Raw genomic sequence first — 21,982 nt, 5'->3', positions numbered from 1 at the left:
GGGAAGGTTCTCTTCCCACTGGGCTTATGAGTTGCTTTCAAGACTGAGAACATTTTGAGAGACAGAGCTTTGTGAAGGGACCAGCCTCATCATGCCCACACGGGGAGACATGGCAGCAAGTCGGTGCCACTTGGCCAGGTCCTGCTCAAGAGAGGGACAGGAGGCTCACGTGGTAGCTGGTTTCCCACGGTAGGTAGAGGATCGTGGAGAGTATTGGTCCCCATGTGGGTGGCAGGGTTTTGAGGGAAGAAGGTCATTTAGACCTTGGTTTGGATCTGATTCACAGAATCTCCTATCTGGTCCTTGTCTGTTCTGAGGACCCCTAGAAGCACTGAATAGGTAAAATTGATGGTCATGCACTCAGAAAGCAAAAGCCCCAAGCATCAGGGTGACTCCAGCATGTGGAGCAGCTTGGACCACAGAGACAGGGTGAGTTGGAAAGACCTTCATGGCCATACTGCCCGAAGCTGAATGTTGGTTCAGGGGATGGAGTCAGTTAAACTGAGAACAAGGAACACATTACCTTATCAAGCTCTTATAGGATGGATTCCCCACTTTATTTTTCCTCATTCAGAGGTGGGTAGTCGGATGGTCCAGTTGTGGCGTTCCCTCCTACCTGCTCTCCCCAATGACAGAGCCTAGTTCTCAGTGCTGGTCTGCCCAGCAGAACGCACAGGTCAGACAGCTTCAGCTACCCAGGACAGTGAGGGAGTGCAGCCGTTGGTTATTGGAACAGAATTCCGTCTCTAAACCTCCCCTGCCTCTATTGTCTGCTGTGACTATGTTTGTCTCTGGGCAGAGGAACTTGGGAAAAAATGGAACATTGACGGTGCTGGACCTTGAACTCGTCACTCAGGCACACAGAGCTACTATCATTTCTCCTAGCGTTTTCTTCTTGGTCCTCGGCTGTGTGGGACAGAGGAGGGTTGAGCTTCTCCTGCAGAGAGTAGATACAGAGGGCTCCCCTTAGGGAGCAGCTGCCATGCTCAGCTGTGCCTGGAGGCTGAGGGTGGGGAGGGTGGGGTTTGGCATGGGTCTCTCCTTGCTGCCATTTACTCTGCAGTTGTGTCCTAGGTGGGCTGGGGAGATGAAGTCTGATCCTGCGGGATGAGAGGTTGGTCTGAAGCTCAGGCTTTATGCGGCTATAAAAGAGCCATTGATTGGCCTTCCTCATGTGGACCTCAGGAGCCACAGGACAGGTCCAGCACTGGGTTGGATGCTGCCCATGAAGCTGTAGTACTTGGAATATTGTTAGGATGAGAGGAGGGATGCCTAGACCCCACTTTAGATAGAGGAATTTCTTTAGCAGCATTGAACAATCCCTTCTGAACTGGGCCCTATGAAAAAAAGGAAAAATAAACATGGCTTCTGCCATTATAGTGCTCACAGTCTAAAAGAGATAAAATCTGTATGAATTTTCAGACTAAGTGGCACAAAAACAGTTTGGATGAGCGTGTACTTGCTGGCTTGGTTTTACTAGGGCGAGTTCTGTGGTTGAGAATCAGTAAGAAGGAATGAGTCTTTCTTGTTAGAAGATTTGGATTTGCTTAGACATAATTTCTCATAATGATTCAGTTCTCTTGAGAAAATAGCTAGAGACCTGTTAGAGGTTCATTTTTTCTTTGTCTTTTTGGACATGAGTGAAAATCTGTTAAATTCAAGCTGAGTTTACCCAGGGGGCCAGGCACAGTATGTGGTGGGGAAGTGCTGGGGATGGGGGAGAACTCAAGCCCACTCCCCAAAAGTGGATGGTGAAGACCTGAGGTGTATGAGAGAGATGGATCCTCTAGTGAGTACAGAATAGGGATGCTTGGGCCATGCTAGAACTGGATTACTTTCGAAACGGCGTTCAGCAATATTGCTTCTTCTCAGAAGAGAGAATGTGAAAACCAAGGTAGTGTTTCAAAAGGTGCAAAAATGTCCCTCGCTGCCCTTCTTCCCTGATGACCTCGTGGCCAGGAGCAGTTAGACTTTGTGAAAAGACAAGACCAGACTGGGAAAATATGAGTGTGTGTGTGTGGTAAGGAGGAACGAGGCAGACAAAATTTCCATTTTCATCAAAATGCTTTGCATTTGCCTAACATGATGGTGGCAGTGGAGGTTGTTGTCTGAAGAGTGACAGACTGTGAGTTCATTCATGCACATGTGTACTTTTACTCCAGAAACCAGTTGGAATTCTATTTCCACATTGGCCATTCTGCAGACTGTGCCATGGAGGTTCTGTTGGTCGCCAAGTCCCTTGAATACACTCAAATTCTTCTGTGCCATTTCCTTTTCTTTTGAAGTAGGAGAAGTCTTCACTTTTTCACATTCTTGCCTTGGTGTCTGAACAATAATTAACGACATGAGCAGACTAGTGCTGGGCTCTGTTGAACTGCCAGGCCTGTGAGGTGCTCCCTTTTTCTCTTCTGAACCTTGTGCTTTGCCCTGGTCTCTTTGCCTGGGCAGGACCTTTGTTCTTGTATTCCTTTGGGATGGCCTGGATACCACACACGGTTGGTAACCTGTGTAGGGCACTGAGTTAGTGTGTCAGGTGCAGGCCAGTGTCCCCACCCCGGGGTTTGGACAGAATAGGACACCTGTGTCTCTAGGAAATGCATGGCAGCAGAATATTTCCAAAGGAAGGCTGGTGATAAGTTCCGGAAGTTTCTTTCACTGAAAGATAGATTGCAAGTGAGGAAAGGAGGAAACTCAGGTCATCTGGATTAGAAAGTTTTGAAATGAATAGATTTCTGAGATTGGATGTCGGTTTTTGCCTGGGCTATCTTAGCTGGACTGCCTGGGTGTTGTGAGACATGACACAAGTGGAATGTGGCTCAGAGAGAATAATAGTGCACGTTAGAGGAATTCCTTGGAGGCTAGGTAAAAAGATATGAGCAAGACTTTTGAATACTAAAACTGTGGCTCCAGAAGGGACCAAAACCTTAGATATCACCCACATGACTTTATAGGTGAAAAAGTGCCGAGAGATTGTGATGGCGTGATTTGCCCAAGGTCACAAAGCAAGTTAATGGTGGAGTCAGGACAAGGATCCCGGTCTCCTGGCTGCTCATCTCACGTTCTTTCCTGTACCCTGCCACCTTTGTAGTAGAGGACAAGAGTGCATTACCTTTCACACCATCCCAGTGCAGTGGGCCAAGAAAGCCACTACCATCAATTTCCAGGCAAATCATTTGCATCTAGAAAAAAGGCAGTGGGGTTACCAGACTGTTCAGCTGGGTAAAACTGTGGAATCTGTCGGGTGGGTTAGGGATGTTTACCCTGCTGGTGGCTGCTGAAACCTGAAGAGTGGTCACTGCAGAGTCCTTTGGGAAACTAAATCCAGATGGGTGTTCATCCTCCTCTTGCTCCTGACAGCCACCCCCTGAGAGGTGGACACCCTGGGAGCTAAGAAATCACTGGTGAAGAAAAGGATAAAAATAAGACTAGTGCGCGGCATACACTGCCATCCAGTAAGTAGCCCTGACCATGAATGTGGGCAAGAGGTTCCCCTGCTGAACCGCTTGAAAATAGAGCTTTTGCCTCTCCCTGGACAATCTTTTAGAAAAGCAAACATCGGTCATGCCCTGCAAGTGACGGGCAAGTGTCATGCACGCACACACACTCATATGCCTGGGTGCATGTGGTAGTCCCCCTTATCTGTGGTTTTACCTTCCATGGTTTCAGTTACCTGCAGTCAACCATGATCTGAAAATATTAAATTTTCCCAACCATCGGCAGCGTCTGCTCCTCACATCCAACTGGCTCGATGATCCAGGGTCACCCGAAGCAGATGATCCTCCTGACATATCTTCAGAAGGTCAATAGTAGTCTAAGGCTGTGTCACAATATTTAAGTCATTCATCTCACTTCATCTCATCACGTAGGCATTGTATCATCTCACATCTTCGCAAGAGGAAGGGTAAATACAATACAATAAGATATTTTGAGAGAGAGAGAGAGAGAGAGAGAGAGAGAGAGAGCATATTCACATAACTTTAATTACAGTATATTGTTATAGTTGTTCTATTTTATTAGTTGGTTATCACTTATTATGCCTAATTCATAAATTAAACTTTATCACAGGTATGTATGTATAGGAAAAAACAGTGTATATAGGGTTCAGTACTCTATGCAGCTTCAGGCATCTCTGCGGGTCTTGGAATGTATCCCCTGCAGATAAGGCAGGGGGCCGGGTGCTACTGTGTTTAAAAACATTCTCTGCCCAGAATGCTGTTAGGACATGTCCCAGTGCCCAGCATTGTGAAATATATCTAGAGTTAAGAATGTTCAGTTAAAATGTTCTCTACTGTTACTATTTCTCAATTGAGATGCATCAGCCGTGGCCAGGAGTAAGATAACATGGGGGTGGGGTGCACTACAGTGTCACAGATGAGGGCGTGTGTGTGTGTGTGTGTGTGTGTGTGTGTGTGTGTGTGTGTGTATGATTGAGAAATCACTTGTTGTCTTTGGCAAGGAGCTAAAGGGAAAATGAGCAAACAAAACTGTGATTGAGAAAGAGCTCTGCGCCGGGGACTGGGTGTGACTGCTGTCAGAGGCCGTCCACACTGGCCACCATATGCTGTCTTCAGGCCACTGTAGCCCCGAGACTGGAGCTGAGGAGGCTCACCTGGGGGCCCGCATGGTTTGGACACACCGCTGGGTTCTCATTACGGGATTTGGAAGGCGGGGGAAGTTGGTGGCTTAGTTTAGTTGTCAGGATCTGGGCACTGAGGCCCAGATCTCGGTGCTGGTGACTTGAGTGTGTGACACTCCCTCCCACTATCCGCGTTTGTCTAATATCAGCACCAGCTACTCTCCAACCTTTTACTGTGGTCTTCACGCATCAACATTCTGACTGCCATAGAATGTTGGCTCTAAGGGGACCTGTATGCCCTCCTGCCTACCCTACCGCCCTCGACTCCTGCCCTTGGCTCCATTACCCGCCCTGTTCCCTAGGGCTAGGCCCCTGTGGAGGTGGCGGACAGAGGTGGGTGGAGGTGGGTTCTGGATCTTGCAGAGGCATGTACGGGCCTGAGAACAGGAGTGTGGGTGGGAGGAAATCAGTGCTTTGGGCCAGATGGCCCATATGTCAGCTAGTAGCTCAGAGCCTTGTGTGCACACAGGCCCTCTTCCCAGTGCTCAGCTTCCCACTAGCCCTGCTGCTTCCCTGCATCTTATCAGCTCCATTGCTGGCTCCGTACGGAGTAGTGGGTTCTGGTGAGAAAGGCCCTGGGTTGAAGGTGGGGGTCACAGCACTGTTACAGGCTGGGCCTTTCTCGTCCTGAGATGTGTGCCAAACCTATCTCACAGAATTGCAGTGATGGTAAAATGAGAGAACGTGTGTGAAAGTACTTTGGAAAGCCAAAACAATGACTACTACCTTTCGTGTACAGAACGTTATCTGGTTTCTTGAAACCTTTTCTTCTGTTTTAACCTGCTGCAAGAAATGGAGGAAAGACATCAAGCTGGGCCTTAGGGGAAGGGTGTGGGTATTGGGGAGACATTGTGGTTCTGAGAACATCTGGATGCCCTGAGAGAGAAGCATCTCATGTCCATAAAGACATCAGTTCATTAATAAGCGTATTCAGTGCCTGCTATGTACCAGGCACTGGAGTGGGAGCTGCGGGTATGAGAGGAAAGGTACCTACGCCCTCCGAAGTCTAGTAGTCTCATGGAGGAGCCAGGAGTAGGCACGGTTGCCGCACAGTGACCCCCGTGCTGTGTCGGAGGTAAGCAGAGGCCTCCATGGATAGCCTGTGCTAGTTTGACCGTGAGCATTGTGTCTGTCTGACTGTCCTGTTGCTTCTTCCTTCCTCCCTTTGAAATTGGATTTGATTTTTTATGTGTGTATATGCCAGTGAGTAAAGCAGTGAGAGGTGTCCTGTTCTTCTAGCCTCTGAACAAAACCAAGAGTAGATGCTTCCTTGGCAGGGGTCCATGGGAAAAGGGGCGCCTTAGGCTGTCTGAGGATCCAGGCTATGTCTCCATCAGTGCTCATCTCTTGCTCCCATGTTCTTCATCTCCTTTCTTCCTGTTCACCTGCTGGAGGGATGGCTGCAAAGCCCCCAGGTAGGGGTGGGCCTGCCTTCTGTCCAGAGAGCAGCAGCAACCTATCTTTTCCTTTCCCCTACAGGAAGCTGCACAGTGGGATGAAGACGTACGGGTGTGAACTCTGCGGAAAGCGGTTCCTGGATAGTTTGCGACTGAGAATGCACTTACTGGCTCATTCAGGTAGGCGAGGATGCCCTGACTGCCTCTTAGCACAGGCAACCACCTTCTTCTTGCCTTTGTCCCTACTCAGAGCTCAAGATGCTCCACTGCCAGCTGGAGTCTTGGTCCACCTTGTCCCTTGGGTGTTCCCTCCAGATTTATGGAGCAGGAAGTCCATCCTGATGGTGTGACTGTCTGGAGGGACCCATCCTCAGGCTCTCCTGGGTTTCCCAGGGCATCAAAGGCACCAGTGCCCTGTGTGATCTACCTTCCAAAGTAGACTGCGGTTTCATTAGCGAAACAGTTGTGAAATTAGGTTCTCGCTGTCTAATGAATCTGACTATTGGGTTCACATTATACCGGAGCCTTTAATTAAATAGATATAGAAAGGTTGAAACACAAAGCTAGTTACACCGTGCTGTCTTTTGCAAGTTAATTTTATCCAATTGTAGTGGGGTCGACCAGGCGGCTGCCGCTATTTTTGCTCATGTTTGGGCAAAGCTCTGCCCCATTAGGCGTGGAAAGGAGATGACACCCAGCATGCCTGGGTGTTCTCGGCGGAGGGAAAGACACAGCAGGTCTGGTGCTGCCGCTTTCAGGCCCAGGGGTTGCCTGGCTTCAGTTGTAGAGCACTCCCTGCACACACACGCGTGCGTGCGCACACACACACACACACACACACACACACACACACACACTTCCCTGCCAGGGCCTGTGCATTCTCACCTCTCATTCCCTTGTCTTTCAGCCTTGGCATCATGTCTTGGGGGAGAGGGGAGGGCTGTCTTTTTATTTGGTCTTGCTCTCCCCTCATATCATCAACTGTCAGTGTCTGCTGGTTCTTTCCCCAGATTGCCTCCAGCATCTGGCCCCCCAGGCAGTTGAGTGTTTGTGAAATGAACACAGGCTTTGGGATTGGGCAGATGAAGGTTCGAATCTTGTCTGCGATGTGTGCTAACTGTATATATGACCTTGGGCAGATTTGCCTTCTGAACCCTTTTCTGCATCTGTAAAAGTACAGGTGTTGCTCACTCATAGATCATTTTTATTTTTAGTATTAGGTGACAGAATATATGTTGAGGCGTCTGTGGTTCACTCCCTGGTGTACAGTTGATGTTTAATAAATGGCGATTGCTTCTGCTTCCACCCTCCTCTCTTTGCCCTAGTTCTGATGTTGTCACCCTGGGGCACGTTCCATTCGCTGTGCTCTAGAGCTTCCGGTCTGGCTGTCTGTCTGCAGTCTGTCCTCTCTTCATCTACCACTGTACAGTCGTGTAAATGCTGCTTGGTAGTTTCTAATGCTTCACCTTGCCGCTGCCTTGCTGCAGAGCCCGTGTGGCTCAGCACTGAACTGAATGCCCTCTCTCTCCCTGGCCTTGGTGGCTCTTCCGAAAGTGCTCTGAGCCTTGCTCGCTTCCCATTCTTCCCTTTTCAGATTGAGGGATTGGGCCACACCCGGTGGCTGTCTGTCTTGGCATGGCTGCTCTGTCCCATGTCTTCGTGTGTCCCGTTCCTCCTTCCCGTTGGGTCTCCCCACCCCACACATGGCTCCACTGACCATCCTCGTCCCATCCACCTGTCCCTGTTGGCCTGGTATCCTGAGTCCAGGTATTCCCGTGCTCAGCACCTGCTTGGTACTTATATACTCCTTTGGTTCTCTTTTTTTCCTTGCAGCTCATATCTTCTTGCTTCCCTTCAGCTTTCTATGCTGTTGAGGGTTCAGTGTGGGGTTTCGGGGTTTCATGAACTATCTGCCAACAAGGTTGGTCACCCCCCCAACCAAGTGCAGAGTGTGAGTCTTCTGTTTCACTTGCTCCCTGCTCCAGGCCCCTGCGTGGTCTCTGTGTGGTGCTGGACACTCGTGTGTGAGTAATACATTTTCAGTCTATGGCTCCAGCACCCCACCCTCTCCCTCCCTCAGCCCAGTAAGCATCCTCTCCCCTTACTCATCCCTGAGTCCAGTGCTCCAGCCAGCTCATCGACTTATTGGTCTGCTCTGTGTGCAAACCCCATCTACTCTGCGTGGAATAACCCTTCCCCAGCCTTCCCAGATCTTCAAGGTCCCTTCTGCAATGCCATCATTGCCGCTTCCCCACCTCTAACAGGAAGCAGCAGTGCCTTCTGCTGGGTACCCATATTTCTTTTATCTGAAGCATCTTTGGACATAGTCTTTGTGTTATGGTTATTTGTGGGCTTGCCCTATCTCTTCTACTTGGGAGTCAGGATTAGGAATTTGGGCACCTGCCTCCTGACCATGTGACCTTGGGCAATAAATACAAGCTCTGTGAGCCTTTCTCTGTATCCTCGTTTTTAGATGAGTATTTCACCCCACCTCGGGGAAATTGTGAGGCTCACATCAGACACTTAGCACTGTGTCTGACATGTGACAGGCACTCAGCATATGTAACTTCCTTTTCTCTCTGCTCCTCTGATAGACTGCAGGCTGCTTGGAGACAGGGTTTGTCCCCATTACATGCAGCACATTGCTTGGCACATTAGTGGAGTCTCTAGATATTGGTTGAATGAATGAGTGCAGCCTGGGAGGCCTATGGGCCACTCAGGGAAACTCCAGTCTCCTGCCAGGTCTCTTCTGTGATGGAAATTGTTTAGACTGTGCCCCAGGGGTTCACTGGGGGGCAGCCAGGAGCCCACTGGCCCTTGTTGACTGAGAGTGAGTTAGCTGCTGTCTCTGCTGAGAAGCATACTTCAGCAGTGTCTGGTGAGGCTGGTGGAAGTGGCAGAGAGCAAGGGAGCTGCTGACACACTTTCAGATGGGCTGAGAACCCCCACTTCAGACAAGATGAGTGTGATTGCACCACCCACCCCCTGACCGAAATCTACTTCAAGGGCTCACAGTCTCATAGGGATGCCCAGGCAGCTTTGGGAGCTGGGTCCCGTTTTCCTTTCCATGCCTGAAGCCTGTGCAAATGATTTGTTCCCCTGAAATTCACTTGCCAGTGCCCTTCTAAAGGAGGATTTGGTGATGGGGACGGTGTGATGGGTCATAATAGTGCTTGAATCCACCCCTGAAGATAGCTCATAGCCTGATTAGACTGGTGTTTCTAGCCTCTGCTGTTTCTTTTCACTTGTCCCTCAGACCTTTCACCCCTGTGCTGAGGATGTCTTGAAAATAAAATAGCAACAAGGGCTTAGTGAGGCTAGACCACTTCCTAAATGGTGTGCCCCCCTCTCCCCGCCCCTCCTGTTAAATAGTGAAGCCCCATGGCCTCTGGAGAAACCCGGCCTTGTGGGGAGATGGGGCTGGAGGGCTGGGCTGGTGGTGCTAGGACTTCTATCAGATCTTAGTCGCACAAAGTCAGGTTTTACATTTTCTGACTTCTCCCCCAGTTGCAGGCTGACAGAACTGTGTGATGTTTTAGAGGAGACATTTAATTAGAGGACACAAGACCTGAGGTTTTCTGACGGCTCTGTTATGAAGGCTCCATGCAGGAAGCTGACAGCAAGAATGGCCCCTAAGGGCCTGTGGTGCAGACCCATTTTACAGAAGATCATCAGGGTTGGCTCAGTAGTGCAGAACCTAAAAGAATGTTCGTTGCTCCAGAGCCCTGGGGACCGGTTTTTCCAAAAGGGGCAGGCCGTGGAGAACTGAGTGTGGGACCTGGGTCGGGGTCATGGGGCTCCTGGCTTCCCCTACATGTTGTTGCTGTCCTTGCACAGGCACATTCCTGCTGTTGTCTCCTGCTCAGCGGAGCCGAACGGCGCTCACTTCCTTGCTCCCTCGCTCCCTCTGCGTGCTGGCCGCCCCCACCCCCTCTTGGCTAGCATGGCCTGTGTTTGTTGTTGTAGCTCTGGCACCTGGCCAGGCCTGGCCGGGAGCCAGCCTTGTGGGTACAGTGTGTACAGTGAGTGCTGAGCCAAGTTTGTCATCATACACGATTAATTTTTTTTTCTAATCTGGTAGGGGTGGGGTGAAGGAGGAGGCAAGGAAAGCGTTCCTCTGACGCTTGCGAACAGCCCACGTAGAATTCTGCGGAGACGTTATTTATGAAAGGAGGACTCGCTCTCGCTTGTTTATCCCTCTCAGCTTTTCCCCCTTCCCTCCTCTCCTCCTGTTCATTTCCTTGTCCGAGGAAATCAGCCCGTATGAGATCAACAATGTGAGGTCTTATTTTCAGTGACTAGAATACTAAATTTACATTCCTAAATCAGTTTTCATTGTGTTGAAATTGACAATTTGTTTAATTAGAAGTTTGCCCTGTAGGAGGCCCTTCCTAGAGACAATTCTTTCTTTTTCTTTCTCTCTCTCTTTCTATTTTTTCCTTTTTTAAGACCCTAAATGGTAGTAGTGAGTGTTCAGTTTAATTGAAGTTTTTGTTTCAATTTGAGTGTGTTAACTAATCAAGTGTTTATGAGATATACCTGATGATAACAATAAGTTTAAATGAACAAACAATAACCTAACTCATTAACTAATGAGATTGATCTGACCAGGCCCCGTATTCTCACAGGCAAGTTTGAGGATCCGGGAGGGTTTGAGGGCTGGGAAAGAGGCTGGGGGCTGGAGGAGCGACCACCTCAGATGCTTTGCAAAACTGCCCCTTCTGGAGGAGCGTGAACCTTCGGTGCAGGGATGTGGCAGTGAGTAGGGGAGGCGTCCCAGCCCTTTTGTGTGCCAGGATCACTCTGAAGTCTCCCTCCCCACCCTTTGCTGCCCAGTCCCTTGTCGAAGCATTAGGGACATACTGCTGTCTCTTTGGCACACCTTGTTCTCACTTACCAGGTGATTCCTAGCTCTGGGATGTCCATGCAGAAACCACGGCCTCAGGCAGTGACTTGAGTTGGTTCTGGGATTTGCTAGTGTACAGTTTCCCATTGGGTAGAATTTCCCACAGCTTGGCTTCACATACTCGTGGATTATAAATGAGCACACCCAGAACTGCATGCCCCTATTTTTGACTTGGCTGTGTACTACTTAGAGGTTTGCATATTTCTGTGGCCTGCTCCTGTTCTGGGAGTGTCATTCAGTTTTGGAGCCAGCAGACGTTGACTGAGCACTAATTATACGTCAGGCTGTGTGTACGTTACACCGGAGAATACGGCAGCATCCCTGCCCTCAAGGAGCTTAAGTCTTGTAGGACAGATGTTTGACTATAAAGTAATGAGAAAAGAAGGTAGTATGTACAAAGGGCCAAGAAAGAGCTCTAGGAAGAATTCAGAGGAAGAGGGATTTCTAGAGGATGGTAGACCTGAAATGGATGGTGAGACTGGAACTCTGCAAGAAGCTGGGGGGGGGGGGAGCCCAAGCTGCCCTTAGTGAGGGCAGTGTTGCTGGGGTGTGTAGAATGGGGTCTGGGGAGAGGGCAGGGTTGAGAAACGGGGGTAGGATGGGGCAATATTGTGGAAGGCCTTGAGTAGCAAAATGATTCGTATTTTATCTGCAGCCCTGGAAAGCCGCTGTGAGATTGAATAGGGAGTCACACTTGTTTTCCTCTGGAGTAGAAAGGACTGTGGGGCTGTTTGATGTAGACTAGGCAGGGATACAGGATTCATAAGACCCCTTGGAGAAACGGCGTGACTGGCAGTCAATCTTGGAGCATGATGGGCGTGTAGAGAGGCTGGTGCCTCCGGCACTGGTCAGGGGCACGCAGGCTGCCTTTGGGAGTCCAGTCCTGTTAGGGGCCTGTCCCCTGCACTCACTCCTTTTTCTTCTCCAGGCACCGTGAACCATGGCTGCTGAGAAACCTCCCCGGATACCAGACTCTTCCCCATAGTCAGAGCCACTGGGAAAGAATATGCCGATAGATTTTCTGATTCCAGCAGCAGCATGGGGTGGCCAGGGCAAATCACCTGGGGCCTGGGTCATCCGTCCGTCTGGCAGAGAGGGGCTGGAGGGAAGGGGGCCCAAACCCGGATTGGTTCTCTCCTGCTTTCCCTTGTCCGGACAGGATGGAAGGAAGGAAAATTGTGAGATGTCAAAGCTTTGGGGTTCAGGCTTCTTCTTTCCAAAGACAGAGAAGGTGGAGAGGGGAGCAAAATAGCTGGAAAATTCCCGGTGACTTTGAGGCGAGGATGTGAGCTGGTCTGCATGCCAATGATGGGAGAGGCATCTTAGGATTCATAGATGGCTTTTCAGGACCTGCACTTTCTCTTGACCTTGCAGCTCCCTTCTCTCATTCACCTCTCTCTTCCCAGATTAGGTATCTGCTAAGAGCAAGAGATTGGGGTGATCAGGCAGGTCTATGGTCAACTCATCCCCTCTCTGCTCTCTCCAGTGAATGTCAGCGCTCCCTTCTGGTGGTTCTGCCATCCGGACAAAACCAGGAGATAACCAAGAAGAGACTTCCTCGGGCTGTTGTTTTTTAACTCCCTCAGTGTGCCTTCGGAGGTGGGCATGATGGAGGGTTTGGGTTAGGAGCATGTGAGAAGATCAGATGTGAGAGGCTCAGAGGCCCCACTGCCTTCCCTTTGGTCCCTGTGGGTGACTGGGGTGCAGAAGGAGAAAAGAGGGAAGAGAAGCCACTTTCCCCCCCGCCTCTCTCTTGAACATACTCCTCTCTCTCCCCCTCCCTGCTCTGCATTTGGCCTGCTTCCCGAGCTTTTTCCCAGAGTGGTGTCGTCACTGGCCTGCCGGCAGGTCTGGATGTTCTGCCAGCATTCCAGAGAGTTTATGATGGCTTGCAGATGTGCCTCCAAGAACACACTGTACCCAAAGCAGAAATTAATGCAGGCTTGACTGCCGTCCAAGCCCATACACGGGAGAGAGGAGAAAGAAAACAAAAACTGTTTAATGCTGTTTATAAATTATACACGGGCTGATGAAAAATACATTTCTTCCCCCCTCACCCCTTTTTCTCACTGCCCCCCACCCCTTCTTGCTTTCTGCCTCAAGAGCCTAAACTGAGACCAGAAGAATATGGTTTTGCTTTTTTAGCTCCTGTTTTGGCTGGGATCCGAAACCCTGCTGCTGACTCACAGCCAGAGTATTTTTCCCCCTTTACCTGATGAAATATACTGATTTTTCCAGTCCAGATGGGGGTGTTTTTGGGTTTTTTGTTTGTTTGTTTTTTTTTACTTTTCTTTTTTGGACAGGGATTTTGTTTACATCAAGTGACAGACGGGCCCTGTGATGGTGCTGGGTGCGATACCGGCCCCAGGGCAAATAAAGTCCCCACATCTGTCTGCCTCAGTGCTGTCGGATGTGCACGCCCGGGTCCCCTGGCCTTGAAGATTTCACTCAATGTCAGGCCAGCCGAACAGAGAAAGTTCGGAAAGTTCATGGCAGGTCATTGTATTAAACAGTGTTTTCACCACTTCCCTCCCATCCCTTCACCTACAGCCCCTGTGGGAAGAGGGGGTTCACATAGCCCTCCCCCCCATACACATGTCTCTACCTCCATATGGTGCCTTAGCAGGGGTTTGGGAAGCGCGTTGCCTCTCCCCCTACACTCAAGTCCCCCATCCCAATTTATTCTATAAATTCGTTTCCACATTATGTCTATCCATTTACATGGCTTTTGTGTTTTTTAATACTGCTAATGTTTATCATTTGCCCAACAGGCTCGACAGATTTTGCTTCCTGTAGAGCATCGAGGCTTTAGAGCCCCCTCGTTGCTAAGTAGCAGTCTCCCCGTACTGTAATGGGCTGATTTTGTATTCTGTTCAGCGCTGTATCTTATTTTTGTATGCAAGACAAAGTGTTTTGATGGAGGACGATTGCGGCAGTGTCTGGAGGCTGTTTGGAGTTTTATGGGCTGTACAGTACACTGTGTGCTCTCTGAACAGAACACAGGCTGTTGAATTTTGGATTGGATTTGTCATTTTCCCCCCTCAGAGAGGAGCCTGTCAGATAGAACATTACTTTAAGGGTGGAGGGAAGAAAGTGGAAATTATGTAATAACCTCTCTGTCTCTTTCTGTTTCTCTCTTTCTGTCTCACTTTCTCCCGCTCTGATTTTCCTATCCCCAAATAGGGTGCTTTCTTCCCACACACCCTCTTTCATACCACCATAGATTTTTGTTGAGCTGGATGATGACATTCCTATCAGGAAATAAATGGCCCTCCATAGAGAGATGGATGCTGGGACATCCTGTCTGTCGGCTGTTTATTCTCCTCTCTCTCCTTTTCTCTCCCTTGCTCCTTGCATTCCTAAGCTCTGGGCTGTTGCGCTGGCCCTTGTTTTTGTCTGAGGCTGTTTGTGTAGGATCCACCCGAAGGCAATGCCATTTTCTTATTTCCAGGGCTGTGTCACCTTCCTTTTGCCTCCCAGACATGCACCCCACCAGGATTCTTAGTTGGTTCTCCGTTGTCATCTTCTCCCCTCAGCGCTCATGCTCTGGCCCTCTAACCAGGCTGTCCCAGGGTCCCGGTATCCAGGGCTGTGCCTGAGACCAGATCTGACCACACCCATGTGCTGCACTGTTTGTGGGCTGTCATTCTCAGTGCTCTCTGTGGTGGCAGGTGTATGTTTGTTTGTTTTTCTTTCAGCTTTGCTCTTCTCCTTCCATCCCGCCCCCCGCCCCCCCAATATCTCTTTTCATCTCACTCTATATTTTTGTCCCTGTACTTGTGTCTGAATTGGCCTCAGCCTTTTCTTGATGCTCCTGTGTGGTTTCTGTCCTCCTTCTTATGTCTTCGTCTGTCTTTGTCTCAATCCGTCTTGGTTGGCTCTCGCTCTCTCTCACCCCTCAAAGTTTCTTAGCTTGAAAGTTGCTTGGGGGTTGGGATGGGGAACAAAATGTCGCTCTGGCCCAGAAGGCCTGGGGAGGACGCTTGAGCGAGTGCCGGGAGAGTGCTCCCAGCACCTGCAAACTTGTGTGCTCCTGTCCTTCCCCTCTTGGGGACCAGTCTTTGGCTTGGCTCCTGATTCTCCTGGGTCCCTGGTTGTCTTAAGTTGAGCTGAGTGTGGGCAAGTGAATGAGCAGGAGTAGGGTTTGTAAGTTCCTTATTGGACTTTACTACTAAAAAGCATGTCTTGTTGGCACTGTGCTTGCAGAGGTTTGTACCAAGTACCTGAGTGCTGAGCCCTCTGGGCACCTTCATATACCAGGGCCTGGCCCCGTGCCTGGCACATAGAAGTCTTTTTGATAATTTTTTGTTAAATAAGTGAATATCCTGTTATTAAAGTGTTTGGACTTCTAGGGTAGGTCTGGGTTTGGTGGGGTCTGAGACTTACACAATTTAGGGTGCACTCTCTCAGAAAAAGATTATGAATATCAAGTGTGAGAGGAATGGGCCAGTGCAAGGGGGGCGGGGGGGGGCGCTGAAGCTTCAACATAATTAGCTTCAGAGAGAATAGGCCTGCGTGAACCACTGTGAGGAGCTGCCAGTCGAGGGCCCCCCAGTTGGAGCAACTGAGTGGGGAGAGTCAAGAGTAAGGACAGGATGGTGACACCTACTCAGCTCCGGGGACCCTCAGAGTGTGGGGCAGCCATGTTTGCTGGCCTCGCGTCTGCATTCTGCAAGGGTCAAGACGAGTCATCCCACTTGTGGTAACTGCTGCTGGTCCTGTGGGCCTGGAAGCCTTTGTATTTCACGCTCTCTCTCAACAAGGCCAGTTGGTAAGGACAGACTCCAAGTCCCATCGCATCCAAAGTCACCATGTGGAGTGATACACATGGTAGCATCCGGGCCTCGACACCGACCTTCAGGGACGCTCAATGAAACGACATGACACCCACCCTTCTCATAAGTGCTTCATCTGCCTGGACCTGTGGCTTTGGTTCTCCTGCTTCCCTGGGGCAGTAGAGTTGTGTCTTAAGGGGGCAGAGCACTGGTCCCCACATGGGTGTGTGTGCATGCGCGTGCCGTGGAGAGGAGCCATGAGGCAAGGGGTCCTGAGGTGATGAGAAGTGTACATAGACATCTTAGGAGTCCGTACTGTGGAGCTTGCAGACTCAGTCTCATCCGTTACGTAGGGTCAGTGGAGGAAGCAGGATTGGACCGTTGTTTGGGAAGAACACTACTTACTTCGTGGAAGGTATGGAAAAGCTGCAGTTTTATTCCCAGAAATGAGGGGTAGCTGCGTGCGTGCGTTGGTGTGTGCATGTGTGAGAAAAAAGAGAAGGAGAAGAAGCGTTTACATGAAATACTCAAGATTGTTCCTTTGCTGTAATGGCTCCACACAGACCATTACCTTGCAGATTTAAAAACTAAATGAGCTCATCATATCTAGTGACTTCCACCGACATTCATGCTTGATTGCAAAGCCTGTGTTACCTTTGAATTTCAACTTCACTGTTTGTTATTAATTCTCGGACACTGATGGTGCAGTTCCCCCTCTTGATTCAACCATGAACATGTTGATTTTGTGTGATGGATGGAAATGTTTTCAACAGGACCCCACTGAAGAACCTTTTTGTTTTAAAAATAGCCCCTGTGACCTCTAGGGCTGCGCCTGGAGTTTCCGAGGAATCCGGTGGGCTGAGGTGGACCTGGGTTGACTTTGGAAGGAGCTGAAGTCCTGTATGTTTTAATTTAATGATTTGAGTTTCATGTGAATGATTTTGCGTTCCGTGCAATACTCTGCATTTTCATAACTGTCTCTTCCACTTTGGGTAAAGACAGGGAGGGAAGAAATAGCAGCAGCAGCATTCTGTGGGCAAAGGAAGAAAACAAGAGAATGGGGCAGAGAACAGGCTAAATTTAAAATTGTAATTGGCTGACTTCCACTGGCTTGCGGGTGTTTTAATGACTCATAATAACTTCATTTAAAACCAGCTGAGCAGAAAATAGATTGGAGAGGAGCCTCGGGCCATTATGGATTTGTTTTTTTTGACAAGCTCGGTTTTCAGCAGCCAGGAAGGCTCTCAGAGAGGGCTTGGCTGTGTTCTCTCTCTCTCCCTCTCTCTGAGGGTTGGTGGTCTGCCCGGGAGAGATTGTATAGAAACCAGGGCTGCTTCCCTACTCCCCGTTTTTAAAAACTGATTATAAATAGATGCCTTGAGGTATTATTGTAGCATCAGTAGGATTATTATTTTTTTTTTACTTTGCATGTGTTGGATGGAACATAAATAAAATTGTTTTTGAAATTACTGAATTAATTAGGTAGTAAAGCAACTACAATGCATACATTTCCTTTGCCGGTTGCCCTGATCCATATTTGGGAGGCATTCCCCTTTTCCCCCAGTCCCCCTGACCTGGAGACCCCAGCAGCCCCACCTTCCTGCCAGTGTGGACCCTCCCTTTGAATGGCAAGGTTTTATCATACCTGCAACAGCTAAATGATTTTTTTTTTCAAAAGATCTGTAGGATTTTGACAGGGTTGATTCTGTCCAATTAGCCAGTCAGCTGAAGGTAGCATGAGTTTTGGGAATTGCCAGAAAGGGCTCTCACCTGCCTCTAGTCATTCTAAATAGATCCTGCCTGTTTCCCGTGCTAGGATGAGTGCCAGCCCGGCGAGTGCTCCTTTTTCTCTTCTCTTTTTAAAGTCAGCTGGCTCAACCATAGGATGCGTCTGTCTGAGCAGAAGATGTCAGCCCCCATCTGATGGCCTATAGCCATTTATCTGCTCGCTCCTGTGGCACCTGTCACCTTCTTTGTGTCATAGCTATTTATTTGCTTGTCCTTTTTCGCCTACGAGATCTAAGCTTCTTCACAAGATGTGATTTATTTCCACATCCCCCATCCTACCTAGCAGAGTAACCTGAATGGTGGTTATAACTCAGTCTTTTCTTGAATAAACTGATGGGTCAGTGGGTGAGTGTGTGGATAGGCGCCTGGCAGGGAATAACCCCGGAGTGCCTCCCTGTTTCCTTCCAGCCCTGGGAGTCAGCAGTCTGGACGAGAAGACGAGGAACTAAAGGCGCAGAACCTTACCGGTGGCGTGCTCTGCTGCGTCCCCACAGCCTAACATAGAGCAGGCTTTCAGCAAATATCGGTGGGATCAATGAATAGCTCAGGATGGATGACAGGAATGAGGGGAGGAGGGAAGTGCACTTACATTTATTGGATGCCTGCTGTGTTCCAGGCACGGTACTTGGTGCTCTGCATGTCTGAAGTAACTTAATCTTCCATTGATCTTGGAAGGTAGACATGCTGATTTCATTTTGCAGGTGAGGACACTAGGCTTAAAGAGTTGAAGTAATTTGCTTCAAGTCATAGCCGGGGCCTTCTGCCCCCACACTGTTGCTTTTCCAGTATCCATACTGCGGTACCTGGCCCGAATGCTTGCTTTTCTGTATATAGAGATAACCAAAGTCTCAGAGACTGGGGAGCTGAGACAGAGAGAACAGAGAAGGCTCTGTCGCCAGGGGTTTCTGGGGGTGGGGTGGGGCAGCACAGTAATTGGATACCGCTCAGGGCCTTGCACCTGGGCCACCAGGAGCAGGTGTATGGCTTATTAGCCTCTTCCTGCTCTACTGGAGGTCACATGTGTTCAGATATAGATGGCATTGTGGCTATTACTTCTCCCCATTGCCTTGTAGGGCTGTGTGTAGGGCGGTTCTGGGAGCATTGCTGGAGGGTCTGTGGGTGAGTATTTGGCCCTCCCACCCAGGCAAGAGCTTGGCTGTGTCATTTCCCCACTCCTGCTCCCTACCATGGTCCCATGCATAGAGGAGAGACTGTACCAGAGAGCTGCCTGTGGTCCCTTCTGCATGGGGACCCAGCTGGGTGCTCTGCTCCTGGGCAGGGGGACCTCTGATGCTGAGTCAGGAGGGACAGGGGCAGCACATTAGTGCTGCTGCATCCCAGAAACGTGAGAGCTAGGACTACTTGGGTTGTCACTAGCTCCTTAGACTTCCGAGACTTCCAGTGACACGTCAGGAAGATTGCGGCCTCCCTGACCTTTTATATTCTGTCCAGTGAAGCTGGACCACTTGGCATGAGGCTCAGTAGGTCTGTTCTCTAACGTCTCCATCTTCCCCAGGCACGTGCTGGGGATGCTGGAGCCTTCTCTGGGGACCGAAACATCAACCAAATGGGAACCAGATGGTGAAGGTTGGGTAGCGGAGAAACCTCGATGACTATTCTGGGTCACTACATGTGGCTCTCTTGGGGGGAAACTGTTCACGAATGACTTCATAAGTTAGCAATTAGGAACGGAGGGCCAGTGGCAGGCAAAGCTGGGCAGGACAGTTAGAGGGGCGACAGCCAGGGTCTTCACCTGCAAGGTGCTGTTGGTCTGACTGAGTGGGTGACGTGAGCCCCTGGCAGGGGAAAGTGTCATGCGAGCCTGGGGGCTGCTCACCGTTCCCACAAGGAGGAAAGGGTGAGTGTGGCAGAGTTTATAAGCAACCCCCAAGGACCGGGGTGGTGAGGAACAGCTTTCAAAAGGAGCTTCATGGGATTTCGATTGGCTCTTTCCTGCTGGAAGGTCCAGGTGGAGCTTCATGGTGGGAAAGGGCCCTGCTTTTCTGGACAGGAGGAAGCAAGCGCGTCTGTGAGCTGGCCAGCCATGCTGTCGTCCCTGCCCGCTTAGAGCCCAGCTTCTCGTACTTGAGAATCCTCAGCGCCCTAAGGATGTTATAACCCTCCTTGGCCTGCAGGTTGAGAAACACTGCGTTAAAAATGAACGGCGGTGAGGGCCGGCCGAGTGGCTCAGTTGGTTAAGAGCTCGCTCAAGAGTTTGAGCTCTGAGCAACAGCGGTTTGAGTCAGCCCGAGCTGAGCAGCCGCTGAGCTGCCAACAGGTGGCGGGATGGCTCAGCTAAAAAAAAAAAAAAAAAAAAAAAAGAACGGCGGGCACTTCAGGCCGGCTCTTCATTTTTGAGGTATCTACAAAGCAATTGTGAAAGTGAGGTTGAAAATGGGATGCAGATTCAGAGTATTAGTGCCTTTCTCATTCAAGAGTTGATGAGCCCCCCGCAATGTGTCACGAGTGCCCAAGGTTCCCCAAAGCCCAGGTTGAGAACACGTAGTTGAGAGGGATACGCCTTGCTGAGACGGAGGACTGAGACGCGGCTGTTCTGGAGGGCAGTGGAGGATTGGGGAAGGCGGTTAGGCCAGCACACCCAGCGGCCCAGCTCATGTTCTCGGACCACATGAATGAAGCCCCTGTGGATGCCTTTGGTGAAGGTGGAGGTAATGCTCCCCATAGGTGGAAAGCCAGTGAGAGGGAGGGCTGGGTGCTTCTGTAGTTAGGGGGCACCCTCCGCTGGACTCTCCAGGATTCAACCTGACATCTCTTCTAGACTTTTCTCCTGTAGTTAACATGCTCCTTCCTCCTAACCCCCCCACCTTTGCTGGGAGTTTTTTCACTTGCCAGGAAATGGGGGTGCGGAAGCAAGTCCTAAACTTTTCATTAGGTACTTGGAATAAGAAGTCTTCTGGGGTAGTTAGATGAAACCTGCACAGCTCTCACTATTATAAGCTAATTGAGCACTGGGAGCTGCTTGGTGGATGCAATGAACATTTCGCTGGAGTGATTATGCAAGGCCACAGTCATTTGCAGTAACAAGGTAACTCTAGGTATGGAGAGAACTCCCTGAAACTCTTGATTTGCTGGAGTCTTCCTCGGTTGTTTTCATTAATATGAGTCCAAGACAGACAAAAGCCCAGAGACCAGATCTTTTGGGAGGCTGCGATCCATCAGAGATTTCTGCCTGAACAGCCCAGATCTCCTCGTCTGTCTTTTGGAGCCTGATGGGAAAAACCGGGCCCATCTGGGAGAGCCTTGCTGAGCCACTTTTTCATTGATTGAGGTTTGGGGTCCAGAGTGAAAGGCTCTGAAATATAGGGTAGAGAGGGACAGGTGCAGGCTTTGAAAGCCTGGGGACAGCTGACCAGGGGACAAGGAGACTCTCAGGCCAGCATTGTCATCATTGACTGATGCACTGATAGCAGAGCCTGACCACAGATAACAAGGCTAGAATCATCCCCTCTCTTTCTACTGAGGTCTGTCTGTCCTGGGTGAGCAAGGCATGGGCCTGCAGAAATGGGACCAGGACAACAACTTCTGGCGCTCTTTTCTACCCCAGAGGAGTCTTTATGGCAAAATTTTCTTAGACATGCTGTCTTCCCCACACCACCACCCCCACCCCACCCCCTGCCAGAAAGGAGGTGGGAGCCTGAATCTGCCATTCGCAGGTCCTAAGTTAAGTGGGCTGGGCAGGGACCTCTCCGTGCCCTCTGGCAAGGGCCCGCCGGCCTTGCCAAGCTGACATGTCCTCTGGGTGGCCCAGCCCAGCCTCTGGCCTGCTGCCCATCAGTGTTGAATCATGCCCCTCAGAGGACAGCATGTAACTGTGCTTCCAGATATAGCCCCTGCCTCCGCCCCCCTCCCCCCGGGTGACAGGAAGAGTCATTGTCGGGGAGCACTCCATCTTTTTGACACCACATGCCCCGCATAGCTTTCTTCTCTCGCTTCTCAGCCCTGCACAGCCTAGAATTCTGCTCTGAAACATATGTAGAGCTGTTTAAAAAATATATGGGATCCTTTTATTTTTTTATCTTCTCCATCTCCCATTTCAATTTTCAGGACTCTGCCTTCAGTCTCTGACTGGTACCATCGTCTTCCTTCATCTCACTATTATCAAAGTTTGTCACAGTCAGAGGCTGGCTGCATTGAGGCAGGAATGTGGTGTTTGGTGAAACTGTAAAATTAGCTAGGGAAGTTAATGAGGCACCCCGCCTTTGCCTTCCAACAGAGCAGGAAGTCTATGAAGGTGCCTTGAGCACCTTGTCTAAGAAGAGAGGAAAGGGATAAAGGAGGGAATGTAGAAGAGCCTCATGCAGGTGAGTTTGCAGGCCTAGGACCCGGCTGTGGCTTGCTTAGCTGAGGGACCTGAGAAGTCATCCCCTCAAAGCTTCTACTTTGGGGCAGGTGCCACCAACCACTGTGAATCCTTAGGAGTCCTCCTCCCCCACGTCCAAGGATGGCCCTAGACTGCACG

The 21,982-nt window shown here is 50.0% G+C and overlaps 1 protein-coding gene across 1 annotated transcript in view; it reads left to right on the top strand.

The window, feature by feature from the left end:
* The window catches only part of ZBTB16 (zinc finger and BTB domain containing 16), a 189,555-nt gene that overhangs the window by 88,805 nt on the left and 78,768 nt on the right, over positions 1-21,982 (top strand). The window contains exon 3 of the mRNA XM_019632220.1: positions 6,116-6,213. Coding sequence (XP_019487765.1) covers positions 6,116-6,213 — 98 coding nt within the window. The remainder of the gene's footprint in view (positions 1-6,115; positions 6,214-21,982) is intronic.

This window comes from Hipposideros armiger, unplaced genomic scaffold (genome assembly GCF_001890085.2).
Source record: "Hipposideros armiger isolate ML-2016 unplaced genomic scaffold, ASM189008v1 scaffold_1098, whole genome shotgun sequence".
Classification (NCBI taxonomy): Eukaryota; Metazoa; Chordata; class Mammalia; order Chiroptera; family Hipposideridae; genus Hipposideros; species Hipposideros armiger.
The sequence above is the reverse complement of the archived record's forward strand: the minus strand, read 5'-3'. Positions and strand labels throughout refer to the sequence as shown.